We start from the raw sequence: 15,209 nt of genomic DNA, 5'->3' as shown, positions 1-15,209 counted from the left end.
TTATAGCTATTTGATTAAGACATTGTTTATTAAACCCCATTGGTACTGGCATTTTCAAATTTTGAAAATGGTGGATTGAATCTGGTTATATTGCGCTAAACCTGTCACGTGTATGACAGTATCATCAAATTCATACAACGATGCATGAACAAAACAGACATAATAGGTAAAATTGTTAAAATATGGATACAGCAGTCAAATATTAATACTAATAATTACTAATATCGATATTACAAAAACACCGCTATGATATTCTAAAAGTATCGCATTGATATTTTAAAAGTATCGCATTGTTTATTTATTTATATAAGAAAAACACAGCACTTCAAATTTTACAAGGACATAAACTTTAGCTTCTAACTAACTTCTGAGTGTATATTTAGACTCAATTGTTGTTTAAATTTGAATAATAAATTTTATAGATAGTTTTTTCTTAATTTTTCGTTGCCGAAAACAACATTTTCCACATGGAATGTCTGCATATTTACAATTGATATTAGACAATATCGCTTATTGATATAAGAAAAGTTTTTATCGATACGCTTCTTCCATAGACTATTGTTATTGTTATACTTTTCGAAATCTTCTACTTTCAATGTTATTATGCATGTATGAATATTCCTTTTTATCAATTAATATATATATATATATTTACATTTGTCATTTGTGGTTGGTTCTTATGCATAATCCAGTCGCACACATTACAGTTCTTTCTGGAATTAATGGCACTAAGACTATAATAATACAACTACTTTTCATAATATCTTTACGCTGCTACATAGTATCGTCACCGAAGCAAACGTTGTGTCTTTCTGTTTCAGATGTTAGCAGTTCTATTCGTTGTCTATTCTTGTGTAAAGAGTAAGAAATGCAGGAACTACAAGAATCCAGAGATCCAGCGACTTCAACAGACCATGTGCAAGGTAAAGTTAATATTTTGAAAACCAACGAACAATTGTCATGGTCATTTGAAAATGCCTGTACCAAGTCAGGAGTATAACATTTGTAATTCATTAGTTTTGAAGTGTTTTATCATTTATAGTCAACATATCATAATTTTATGCAACTGAGAGATTAAGCTAGCTATAAAACCAGATGTAATGACCATTTGTACATTAGGAAGTGCCTGTACCGAGTTCGGAATATAACAGTTGTTTTACATTCGTTAAATTCTTTGAGCTTTTAGTTTTGCAATTTGTTAAAGGACCTTCCGGTTTCGGTTTTCCTTGGAGTTCACTCTAAGCCAACGTAGTTAGGTGTAAAAAAAACCTAGTTCATGCATACTAAAATCTAGACTCTTTAATCTAAAATCTATACAAACTAAAACATTTTGACCTCCCAATTACCTTCTTTTTTTTATTCTCTGCAGTATCATATCTTCCGCTCCGTCGTATGGTGTATGACATTCCGTAAATTTTATGGACACCATCACGAATTGGTTGACATATATGATGTGTCTGTGTCTATCTAAAGACAACTTTACCACGTCTTAGATTATGGTGTACTATCTACGTTTTCAGTCTGCGTAGTTGGTACCAAAATATGACTTATATTACTAATTTGCCTAATGAGAATATTTATTCATCTAACATTCATGCATTATTATGATTATGTTCCATTGTAAGTTCAGTTAGATATTGTGTTATGCCTTATAGATTGTGGTATTCCGTATTTTAAGGACATTTCACATATGTCTTATTTGTCAGTATAGTCGAGTGAATTTCCATTTTCCATTGATAAAGTATTGTGTTAGTCCCCAATATTATGGCTTTGTCACAGCATTAGTTAAAAAAAGCCTCGCAAGACCGTCATAGTAAGGATAATTATTTGAACAAGTGTTGTGAAAATAATAGAAATTGTGTGGATCCCGTTTCTTATATAATTGAATGGAATTCAAAATAATAGAAATTGTGTGGATCCCGTTTCTTATATAATTGAATGGAATTCAAGATACTGTTTGTGGTGTCCTGTGATGTCGTTAATGGAAGATGTCGGTTGTTATTCTGTTTTTTAAAGATTGTAATGAATTATCATATTATTTCTGAGCTTTCCTTTGTACCCATATAGGTCATACTTTGATTTTTATTATTATTCATACAGGATATAAGCTGTGGATTTGAACAAGTTTGTGAAATCAAGAATGTGCAGTGTGTAAGAGCACCATGTCCTCCTTTAACCCAATGTGTCCAAAGTAAGTATTGAATATATTCGAAGAATATAAAAGTTTTATTTTTCGGTGCGCACGACTGAGTGGAGATGTTTAAACAGACAACTTTATTGTACGTTATCCGACAGAGGAAATCTTGCACTATAAAAATATGACTGCAGATGTATAGTCAAATCCAGAAATTGCATGCACTGAAGATTTTGTTATTAATCAAAATTCTTTCTTGATTTTTAAGGAAGATAAAAAGTGGATACAAATTATTAAAGAGAAAGAAAAAAAACCCCGAAAATACTGAACTTATCACATCGCAGTTAATTACTCAAACACATCAAACGAAAAGCAACATAATATTCATGACTTAAGCATCAACTACAAGTATTCATCTGGCGTCTTATATGTGAATTGGGAGTGGACATGAGTTTAATGATCGAGCTGAATAGTTCAGTGGGTAAATGAAAAGAATAGTTTGTTGTCATTGCTAATGAGGGAAAACTTAACTACAACAACGACTTTGATATTAAAGCTTTTTCCTGTGAAAAACAGTTTTTGTATCAAATACAACTATTTGTTTGTTGCGAACAACACTTCCACAAACACATTTACATTTAATAGTGTCCAGTGCTAAACAAGTCTTATTTTTATAATTCCAGCAGGGGGAGCTTTGTCTAAAGGTGGTACTTGTCCTAAAGAAGACAACAAGAGTGCCTTTAATGTGCAATGCTTTGGAGATTTCGGATGTGGTATAAGTAACAACGATGTTTGCTGTCACAATAGTAATACAAATACCTCCTACTGCCACACACCTTGAATAAATAAATATAAAATGCTGACTATTGTTCAGTAACCTGATTATATCTACGCAATACCGTCTTTGAGGGGTATATGTCTCATTAAGAAAGTTTCGACATCACTTTATTTTATGATTATAAATGTTTATATGAAATAATTTTTATAACAACACGTGAAATTTTGTCCTGTCAAAAGCTCTGTCGTTTTATTTTAAAATAGGGACGAAAGATACTAGACAAATAGTCAAACTCATAGATAGAAACTAAACTGACTACGCCATGGCTAAAAAAGAATAAGACAAATAGACACATATTAGTACGCAAAACACAACACAGAAAACTAAACACTAAGCAAAACGAACCCAACCAAAAACTGGGGGTGATCATAGGTGTTTCGGAAGGGTAAGAGGACCATGCTCCACATTTTGCACCCGTCGTGTTGCTATTTTTTTTCAAGGAAATACCTGATATTTGAAAGATCCTATAAGTAGCAAAAATATAATAGTCTTATTCCTGAGGTACAAAATAGTAGATTCATCTTAAGACTGTGTATGATCACTTTGCAAAGTATGAATATTGTATCCAACCAACTGCTGTTTATAGCTACCCTGATCTGTCGATTTAAGAATTGCAATCCACAGAACAGAACCAAATGTTCGAAGATGGACAACAGATAAGGCATCAAATCATCTGTGTCACGGAAATACTCATACGATCGAGTTTCTGTTGATACAATTTGTATTAAGAGTACCACTGATATTTTCACTGTTCAGGAAACTAGCCTGAATTTCGATAAATCTTTCGCTGTTGATTACAAAGGCTAATAGATAAGTGTCCCATGCAACGACAATTGCGATTCATTGCAGGTGTGTGATTCAGGGTTATTCCTATCTATACATATTAAATTGGTAATTTAATTCACATTAATCATATAAAATGCGTCAAGATAATTGAAGCTAATAAAATAGTGGTCAATAATGATATCTAGCATAAACAAAGGCAACAGTAGTATACCACTGTTCAAAACTCATAAATCCATGGACAAAAAACAAAATCGGAGTAACAAACTAAAACCGAGGGAAACGCATTAAATGTAAGAGGAGAACAACGACACAACACTGAAATGTAACACACAAAGAAACGGACCAAGCCTCAGACAAAATCCCACGAGAATAACATCAAAACCAAATACATGAATTTGGGATAGACAAGTACCGTGACACGTCTTATCGCAATGTGAATTTACACTCATAGTCCATCAGCTGGTAGGGCAAAATTTCAATTCTGTGTTACACCCCTGGGTACCGCATTGTTTTGGCATAAATTTAAAGAGTAGTATCTGAAGAATATTTTAAGAGGTGTTAGACTTTTGAAAAAGTGTCCAAAAGGGGTTAAAAGGGGACTTATTTAAGGGTATATCAAAAATTTGTTTTGCACATATTTACAGAAAAATGTAAAAAATAACCAGGTATTCAGTACTATTCTTTTTATTAAATGGAACATATCATATCTTATTAAAACGCAGGCTAATTTTTAAATCGTAGAGGACTAAGAAAAAAAAAGGGGGGGGGTAATTTTCAAAAGTCATGATTTTGAATGAAAAGAAGCATTCGTACTAGTTTTCTTGAAAAAAACGGTACATGTTTTTACATTGCAACATAGGGCATAAAGTAACTAAAGGCTGTTGGAAAAAAAAATTAAGTTAAGAAACAAAAACATAGAATCAACGACAAACACAATTATAAGCAACCAGTAATGGACGATTCTGTCACAAATTTATACTTTACATTCATGAAATAACTCACAAATTAAAACACACAAAAACTGTCAGGGTTTCTAGAACTCTATTTTAAAAAAAAATAACAAACGAATCGCCACATTTTAAGGTCACGCAGAAAATCAATCCATAGAATCATCATCAGTTTAATTTGGTCACCTGCATCTACCGAATTATCATTATCATCATTGCCATCATCTTCGTTAGCATATGTATCAACGATTTGATAATCCTTATATCTAAAAGCTTTCGAGCAATAACATACAGCTATCTGTTCAGGATAAACCTTGTTGAACACATGAACATCTTTTGTTGGCACAACCAGCTTAACATGAACAGTACATCAGAATTATCAAAGCATCTAACGCTGGTGGTTGGTCTAGCCAATTGATACTGATCAAAGCGTTCTAAACAATCCAATCATAGTTGTTTGGCAACAGACCAGTGTCGTGTTTAAGAGCAGATTTCCTAATCTTTGTCTGAACGTTGGCTTGTTTAATATACTTTAACATCGCATCTAATGCATTTCAAAACGTTCTGATCTTTATTCATCGATATTTTTTATTTCGTAGCCATATATAGAACACGAAAATCTCTCGAGTGTTTTGACAACTCTTCTCCCACCTCTTCAAAGGTTTCACCAAGATGGAATAGACCTTCTGAAAAGTCCACATAACATGTCAAAAAGCATAATGCTTTGCTTTTTTTCTTTACCAGACAAAACACTAACTGAATCACAACCTGTCTTGGCGTGAAATCCTGCCAGGTTTCTACAAACTTTCTCACCAAATTTCGCACACATTGATTGCACATTTAATAATCTGCATTTGGAAGATGTATCTGTCAGACTAACAATGTGAGAATTGATATGCAACTATGAAAATAGTAAACCAATACTTCCACATCAGTGTCAGAAGGGTTTTTTCACAATTGAGTCGTAACCTTTGTCAGCTGCATTTTTTTGGATTAAGAAACCTTTTTTTATCGGATTCTTCCTGTTTGATTATAAGCTATAACCATTCTACGCTATTTCATTTTCAACATATATTTTGTGGCACATACTTCCATGTGATACAAATAAATCAATACATTCAAGTGTAAATCTAAAGGATTGTTTACTCTTTTCCAAACCAAAGTATTCAACAAGAGCAACTTTGTTTCCCCCAACTTACACACATTCTTTCCTTCCCAAAAACACAATTGTGATGATCTAGAACTTATCGTAACGATTTGCCCTCCCAAGGACCTGCCGTTCTAATTTCTTTATGAATATTGTGGAATACTAATCAGTGACAAAATCAATGCGGGACCTCTTTTCAAAACTAAAAGGAAGGTTTTAAAATAATTATTGCCAAATTGAAAAAAGTGTTTAGTATCCTAGTAATGGATTGAATAACTGCCATGTCATCAAAAATCCACATGCTTTCCTAAGGAATTAACCTTTTCCTAAAGACCACCCAGTGGCCCCAGGACAGATTTTAATTTTTCATTACATGTGTACCATCAAAGTTTGCAAGATACATTGGAAGAGGACCTAATCAAACTGGAGAACCTATCGCATAACCAACTATCTTGTCTGGGCTATGACAAGCAGTCGACATTTTGTTTTCATCTGCTCTCAATGTTTTGTTGTTCTTATCAGCCATTAACTGCTTGCCTTTTATTTCCTTGTTCTTTTAAATATAAGCAATGATTTTCTTTTGAATGTTTTGAAGATATTGGTTGACGTTAGAATAAGCCGTTCCGTAATGAAAATTTCTGAAGCAAAATTTCCCTTTTCATACGCGTTTTGAAGGTCGCACATTAATACCGAAGAAGCAACAGAACCAAAGAACAAGCCATATATCTGCTCAGGTGTTTTAAAAGGATTTGTTAAGCTTTGCAGTGTCTAAAACAATTTCAAACATTAGTTTCGTCTCGCTTCATTCGAGTTTTTCTGAGTGTGTTTTGGGCGGATGTTTCAAGGTTAACCATTCCTACTAAATCTATACATTTTAAGGATATTGAAGCTGTTTCATGAGCATTAAGCAACCAACCTTTATCAGAATCGAGATCTTTATTTAAACTGAAACCAACAAAGCTATTTTTTGGGGGGGGGGTATCTCTAAGAAACCTTAGAAAGTAAAAAGTTTTGCCAAATCCCACAACTGACTATTTGACTATTGTCAAGCAATGTGTGTCGATTGAATGACTTAACAATTTTAAGACAATCACTACATAGCTAAAACACAAAAATTTATCAAGCACACCTTTATTGAGTTCGATAGAGTGCACCTTTTCGGAACGGAAAAAAAATCACCTAAATTTGTATTTTTTCATAAATATTTCGTTACACATTCACTTTATAAACTAATTTGTCTCACAAAAACATCATAAATCGACAGTTAAAAGTTTGTTTTCAGTTGCAAATTGATAATGCTCATGTGTGAATACATTGGACATGTTGTATACTGAATCAAAGACGGTAATGTGATGATTTCCGGTATTTCTCGAGTATTTGCACGTACATATATTCTATCAAATAATTCATATTTTAGACGAAATATAAATACTGCAAATTTTTTAAACATTCCATAATGATTAATTCTCAAGTTTAATTATATAAAACGGGTAATTGTATAACGAATTTCTTTATGAAAGGAGAAAATATGCCTTAATTTGAACTAAAAAAATCGGATTGTTTGTAATGTAAAAAAACATTTTTTTTAAAACAAAAAACTTTCCGAGTTACATTAAAATATGATAGTTTTGTGTCTGTTTTAGTTGATTAACCCTATACTTTTTTTTTTTTTAACCGCTTTATTTTAAAAATTTTAATTGAAAGGGACGTTTTTAAACCTCTTTTGGACACTTTTGTTTTAGTCTAACACCTTGTATTTTATCAATAAGATAATGAAGTTGAATTCTATCCAAAAAAAAACGCGGTACCCTGGGGTGTAACACAAACTCCTTAACTAGAGCGCTTTTGAGAACAAGCTGATGGACTATCAAAAAATAGAGAAAACAAACGATGCAACGTTAAAATGTACCACACACAGAAACGAACAATAATATAACAATGGCCATCTTTCTGACTTGGTACAGGACAGGACATTTTTAATGGGGAAAAATGGTGGATTGAACCTGGTTTTGTGGCATGCCAAACCTCGCACTGTAATGGCAATGTTAAATATAACATTGAAATGACAACATAATATTACAGGACTACAATACAAATAAATAGGAGAACATATTAGACACAGAAACACATCATTAATAGATAACAAAAAGCATCAGGCTTAAAATTCAATACGCGAAAAACGCGCCTCGTCCACACGAGACTCACCAGTGACGCCCAGATATAAATGATCGAAAGCGAAAAAAAGTTCAAAGTTGTACAGCACTGAAGATCAAAATTTGAAAAAGGTTGTGTCAAATACGCCTATGTTTTTATGCTTGGGATAAGAACATCCTTATTATTTAGAACAATCAATGCTATTGCAAACAGTAAATTTTATCAAATGAATATAAAAGAGATATACATAATGAAACTGAAGTATTAACTAATTACAGAAAACTAAACCCGAATACATAATGCTAAGACCAACACAGAATAGACACACCCGACTCAGTCCAGACCTCAACGCAATAAATCATAAAAATGACTTCACATACGATGGCGATTCATGTATACACAGTTATGCATGGTTTCATTATAAAAATAAACAGCTGCGCCATGAGCGCATGATACGCCCGACGTCTTATGTGGAAGTTATATGCAATAATCATAAATAGCTTCTGAGAAAGTTTTAAGCAATAACCATATATAGTTTTTGAGACATGGCGGGAAACCCTCTACCCTGTTTTTTTTTTACAAACTATATATCACTAAAATAAAATTTTGAATCAAAACCAAAAAGTAAACAGATCTTTAAATTAATACAACAAAGAAGTGTGTAAAGTTTTAAGCAATAATCATAAATTATTTTTGAGATACGGCGCGACATGAAAAAAAACCTCCCCCTTTTTTACAAAATACTCAATTACTCAAAAATGAAATTTTGAAACATCATCATAAAGTATACAGATCTTAAGATTAATATAACAAAGACATGTGTAAAGTTTGTAGCAATAATCATAAAACGATTTTGAGATATGGCGCGACATGTAAAAAAAACCTCCCCCTTTTTTACAAAAAACTCAATAACTCAAAAATGAAATTTTGAATCATCACCAAAAAATATACAGATATTAAGATTAATATAACTAAGATGTGTTTAAAGTTTTAAGCCATAATCAAGAATCGTTTTTGAAATACAGTGCGACATGTGAAAACAATACACCCCTATTTTAGTTACAAAGTGCCGTAAATCAAAAAGTTTAAATCTAATTTTCACCAAAAAGTATACAGATCATTTGACCATCATAAGAAACAACTATATAAAGTTTCATGACCTTTGGGTAAGTCGTTCTCAAGTTACGGTGTGACATGTTTACGCCGGACAGACAGACGGACGGACAGACAGACAGACAGACAGACAGACAGACAGACAGACAGACAGACAGACAGACGGACGGACGGACGGACGGACGGACGGACACCGGACATTTGTATACCATAATACGTCCCGTCAAAATTTAGACGGGCGTTTAAAAACCTCTCATATTAATAGGATACATGCATTCACGAATATCTTTACAATTACAAGCAGCCACCGTTTTGGCGGTTTAATTATTAAAATATATCAGGAATGTCACAAGTACATTCTGTTTGGAACAAAAATATCACAAAGCATTTTAGAACCACGCTATTCATCTTTTCCACCGATATCAAATCAACAAGCACGTTCATGCTTTTACTGTTACATATAATCTCAGGTAACAGACATCCTTATGTGACACAGAATATATCAATACTTGGCAAAGCAAATGAAATCAATAAAAAGTAAAAGCAAAAAAATACTGAACTTCAAATGGACAAAACCTGTCGAATTCATGACTTGGCACAGACACTTTCTTATGTCGAAAAATGGTGGATTGAACCTGTTTTATAGCTATCTTAACCTCTCTCTTGTATAACAGTCGCATCAACTTCCATTATATTGACAACGATGAGAGTACAAAACAAATAGACACAACAGGTAAACATGTCAAAAATTGGGGTACAACAGTCAACATTGTATTATAATCTGTATCACTATAAAACAAACAAACATGTATCAAAGAAACACACAAGTAATATCGAACACACACACACACAACAGCAAAAATGAAAGACAATCATACAAAAATTTAACAGGACACAATAGCACTATGACGGGATGTATAAGTTAGAAACTCAACATATACCTTCTTGACACTTACTAACGAGAAAATGCTGGATATTAATGGGTTGTTTGTATGACACTTTAGAATCTCAACCAAAAATGAAGAACGGGATCTTCCATCACTGTATTGGATACCCAAACTACACAAGTGTCCCTACACACAACGGTATATTGCTGGGTCTTCCAAGTGTTCCACGAAACCTCTGTCTAAATTATTAATATTTGGAGGACAAACTATCGGCATTCCCATGGAAACCGACCTCTTCTTGTCGACTTTTTCCTTTATTCTTATGGGGCTGACTTTAAAAAAACGTAAGCAGTATCCTTTAACTTTACTTTCCGCTGTTTAGATGTTTTTTCTAACTAACAATTCAAAATTTGGTAACTATGTTGAAAATTTACTGACTACTTTTAACCGTACATCTGACATTTAGTTGACATACAAAGTTCTTGTTCTATACTTTATAGTTTACCTAATTTTTTTTATTACAATATGACTCTTGGCCATATGCAATGTTCCAAGAGAAAACAAATTCTAAATAGTGTTTATATCCGGATAAATAATTTTTACTTCAAAACTTACATTATATTTACTATGCAGACCATGTATAATGTTGCATAATTGATCTATAATTAGGTGAACATGATGAATTACTTTCTTTTCATTGTTTTTCGTGGTTTTCTCAAGCTGTCACCTGTTATAAATACACACCAAAACCTCATAGAGGTAATTTTACAACTGATGAACACAAGGAATAGAAATGAAAATACTGGTAGGTCTATACTTATATTTTTATTATCAGAATTAGTATGTTTTCCTGTGTCTACTCACACTGTTGTTTTTCTTTTCTTTTTTCCCCCTGCTTTTCATGTTTTTTTTACATTTTCTTTCTTGAAATTATAACCATACGACTGTATGACTTGTCATCTAACTTTTCATTTTTTTCTAATTTCAGATTTCAACTGTTTTATTCGTTATCTATGCAGGTGTAAACTGCAGCAACTACAGAAATCCGTACATTGTGAATCTTCAACAAACCATGTGCAGGGTATAATTTATTACAATATTTGAAATTTTACGAACATTAACAAATGTGGTCTGATTTTTCATTGCCATTTTTGTAAAGTTTTCACAATTTATTGAAATTTGAAAAAAAGGCAAAATATACCATGTGGCGTTCCAAACTCATTAACTGAAAAAAGCTGTACGCTATGTCAAAATTAAACCATGCAAAATAATGAAAAACTACGAACAGACAGCTAATTTTTTTCAACACTACATATAAATTAAAGAACGAGCAACATAAATTCCTTCAAAAATCTAAGGTGATCTGAGGTTTTCCGGAAAGGTCCTGATCATCATGTGGCACCCGTCATGTTGTTCTTTGGAATGACATGTGGTGATGACATATTCCAGGAAAAGAGGATTTAATTCTGATAACTAGGTTGTTTCCAAGGTCACGTTATACACAGATATTTCATAAAAGTCATCAACTAGTGATTACATTCGTAAAACTTTCTTCGAAAGGATAATCTAAATTTTACATTTTGTAACCCTTGGTTAAATAGTTTCACATGTAAGAAGCAACCTTTTATCAGGAAAATCACAATTGGAAACGCAAGTTCTGGAATATCGTAGTATCTTTAATTAGTTATCAAAGGTACCAGGATTATAATTTGGTAAGGTTTAATTCGTGTGCATGCGCAGCTGTAATATATATTTATAAACCAAAAGATTCATCGGCTTATCATTATGACGAAATTGATGTACAAAGAATATGAAGGAGTTTTCTTTATAACCATTTAGATTGTTATTTAATATTTTGTTTGTATTGCTACAGGATAAACAATGTGGATTTGAACAAGTATGCGAAATCAAGACAGCGCGGTGTTATAGAAAACCATGTACTTATGAAACATACTGTGCCCCAAGTAAGTTTTACGTGTCTGAATAAATTTGAATAATTTATTGTTGGTGCGGTTCACTGGGCCATTCCAGTTAATATCTGATAATGGGGGATGGATGGTCCTTCTGAGGGGTGTAAAATTTATACATCTTAGGGGTGAAATTTTGGGTTTTTTTCATCTGACAGGTACACTTTTTCGCAACAATTTCTGAGGGGTGTTGCAACAGTAAATAGTTAAATATAATTACATCTTAGGGGTTACAAAAAATACCTATTTCATATCTTAGGGGTGCTTTGGAAAAAAGTAAAATCACAAAAATACTGAACTCAGAGGAAAATCAATACGGAAAGTCCATAATCACATGGCAAAATCAAATAACAAAACGCATCAAAAACGAATAGACAAGAACTGTCATATTCCTGACTTGGTACAGGCATTTTCAAATGTAGAAAATGGTGGATTAAACCTGGTTCTATAGCGCTAACCCTCTCTCTTTAATAACAGTCTCATCAAATTCCGTTATATTTGTGTATTTGGAATGTAGACAGTTTCGTATTATGCATTACCTGGTATTGGATTTAAAAATTCTGATGGGTACAATCCTTGCAGTAAAAATTCTGATAGGTCAATTTTTCCCATGAAAGCCCATCCACCCAATATGAACAGAAACTCTACATCTGATAGGTCTTAATTTATAGATCTGATAGGTAGTTTTTCATGATGTTTTTTTTTCTGATAGGTATGAACAAACATTTCCCCATCCATCCCCATCTGTCAGAAATTAACTGGAATGCCCCACTACACCGAACTCAAGTTAATTTCTTATGCGTTAAAAAACATTTAACAAAACTTTAAGGGCTTGAGGTAGTGTGGTATATTAAACTCAGAACAATTGGAGCAACAATCTCGAAATCTGACTACGTACCAGGCAAGCAGAATGAACTAACAGAGAACCTCAAGTAATATAACAATTATTTTGATACACAAGTTGTCGATGCTAATTCTTTCTGCCTTCAATGAAAATTTCACACTTTCAAGTTGAACTCTTAGCATGTTACCGACAATAACTTAAGGTGTTAGCTCACTATGTGGTTTTATTCAAGAAACGATTACTAGTAGTCCCACTATGGGAACTATGACAGAGTAAACAAGTTTCGTGTAAAATGAGAACTTTTGATTTAAAACGTACAGCTCTTTCAGTGAATTGTATCAACTCAAATATGGAAACGATGTGTATTAGAAAAATATTACTGTTACTGCTTTCATAGATGAAACTTAAACAGGGTATTATGCAATACTGTCTTTCTTTCATGGGTTAAAGTCCTTACATTATAAAGTTTTGTCCATTTAATCTAGTTAACCATGTTTATTTCGTTTAAATAATAGTATAAACAAGAGGTTTTACAGATATTTTTCGAATGTGTTAAGCACCAATCATTCATTATAGGTGTGTGTTTTGAGGGGTAGGGATTTGGACCACCATAAAAAATGTATATAGGTATAAAAGTGAGATATTTTCTAATCCATTGCAAATCGCAGATAAAATATATGACATTGATTCTAAAAAAAATAAGTCTTGTTCCTGAATTGTATTTAATAAAACATGTTCTGTGTTCCGTGTTTGTTGCGAGCGACCCATCCCCTCCTTTGTACACCCACAATGAGGAATGTTCGATGCCTAACGTTGTCTATTTTCATCGTAAAATTACATCATCATGCAAATGCATAAAGAATTCATTTGTTAACAATTTCCTTTTTCTCTTCATATATTTCCAGCATGGGGATCTTTATCCAAGGGTGGTGCCTGTCCATTAGCAGACGACAACAGTGCCGGTAGTATTCGATGCGTTGGAGATTTCGGATGTGGTATAAGTAACAACGATGTTTGTTGTCATAATCGTAATACGAAAACGTCGTACTGTCACACACCTTGAATATAAAAATAAATATGAATATAATATATACCAAGTGTATATAGTTTTATAGCTTATTATTGTCCATTGTTGAAGGTCACACTGTTAAAAGTATTTACACTTTTGGTATTTAGCTGTATTTTGCCTCCGAATGACCTTATATCACCTCCGAATAACCTTTTGACGTCAAGCAACAATCACTTTTTAGTTGTGACGTCAAATATTTTGAATTATGAAGTCAAAGTTTACGGGAACCTGCTGTGTGATGTTATGTAATGGCGGACAAATTTGCATACAAGTGTAAATACGTCTATTGTTGTCGCTAACATCTACGTCATGTGGTATCTGGCAGGAAATTGTCTTATTGATAATCAGGAAATATCTCTAATCTATTTCAACAACATTATGTTGTATAATCTCAAACAAATATTACTGCATTGTAATTCTTTTTCCTTTGATTCACAAGTATTTATGAAATGTTATCGGAATATCACACCAAAAGAGTAAGGCTCGTTCAACTAAACAAATTGCTAATGAAACTAAACATATCGGAAATCTCATATTTACTTTTCCCCATATATAATATATGGTATAATTTCATACTATTCTCTACAACGTAATGCAGAAATTGAATATTTTTGTATCACGACACGCAGAGTTTTGTCCTGCTGAGAGCCTCTTATTTTGTTCAATTTCAGGCATGGTATCCAATAGATCCTAGTTGTAAAAAAGAAATAACAGTCTTTTTTTTAACCTCCAAAATAGAAGATTCATCTTCAAATTATGTACACTCACTCTGAACGACGTGTTTTTCAACAGACTGTCGGCATTCCAATGGGAACCAATTGTGTTCCTCTTTTTGACGACTTGTTCCTTTATAATTATGAGGCTGACTTCATACAGGAACTTCTTGGGCAAAAAGATAAGACGTAAGCAATATCCTTTGACTTTACGTTCCGCGGTAGGTTCGATATTCCCGGGCTTGTATTTCCTATCATGATTTCCTTAATGGAGAATTGCTGCTCATAAAGAAGCTATTAAACCAAGCGTTCCAAAATGGTCAAGTTGAAATCATTCCTTCGTAAATTTTACGGACGCCATTACGAGTTGGTTGACTGATATGGAATAACCGTTCACAGATGATATCGGATATGTGCCTTTTGTCGTAACTATAACACCCTTCCCTTTCACAAATGTGACCTACCAAATTAAACTATTTACCGGATTCGTAATAAAATAGGCAACACGACCAAAATTAAAAATTGTATTGATGTGTCTTCTTTTTTTTTTTAAGAACTTCATAAATCAACATATATCTTTTTCTAAGGCTTGGTAAGTGCATTTACAGGG

General features: G+C 32.9%; 1 protein-coding gene and 1 long non-coding RNA gene across 2 annotated transcripts; both read left to right on the top strand.

Annotated features, from left to right (window-relative positions):
- The first annotated feature begins 824 nt into the window (after window positions 1-824).
- Window positions 825-2,907, top strand: LOC134705447 (uncharacterized). Its single transcript, XR_010105568.1, has 3 exons — window positions 825-923; window positions 2,101-2,191; window positions 2,818-2,907. It is a non-coding gene; the product is annotated as an uncharacterized LOC134705447 (long non-coding RNA).
- Window positions 2,908-10,712: 7,805 nt separating this feature from the next.
- LOC134705446 (uncharacterized) lies at window positions 10,713-13,919 on the top strand. The gene is made up of 4 exons (XM_063564174.1): window positions 10,713-10,811; window positions 10,995-11,087; window positions 11,880-11,970; window positions 13,723-13,919. Exons 1-4 carry the CDS (start codon window positions 10,800-10,802, stop codon window positions 13,878-13,880), a joined length of 354 nt encoding a protein of 117 aa, XP_063420244.1. The 5' UTR covers window positions 10,713-10,799; the 3' UTR covers window positions 13,881-13,919.
- The last annotated feature ends 1,290 nt before the right edge of the window (window positions 13,920-15,209 follow it).

This window comes from Mytilus trossulus, chromosome 2 (genome assembly GCF_036588685.1).
Source record: "Mytilus trossulus isolate FHL-02 chromosome 2, PNRI_Mtr1.1.1.hap1, whole genome shotgun sequence".
Taxonomy (NCBI): Eukaryota; Metazoa; Mollusca; class Bivalvia; order Mytilida; family Mytilidae; genus Mytilus; species Mytilus trossulus.
The sequence above is the reverse complement of the archived record's forward strand: the minus strand, read 5'-3'. Positions and strand labels throughout refer to the sequence as shown.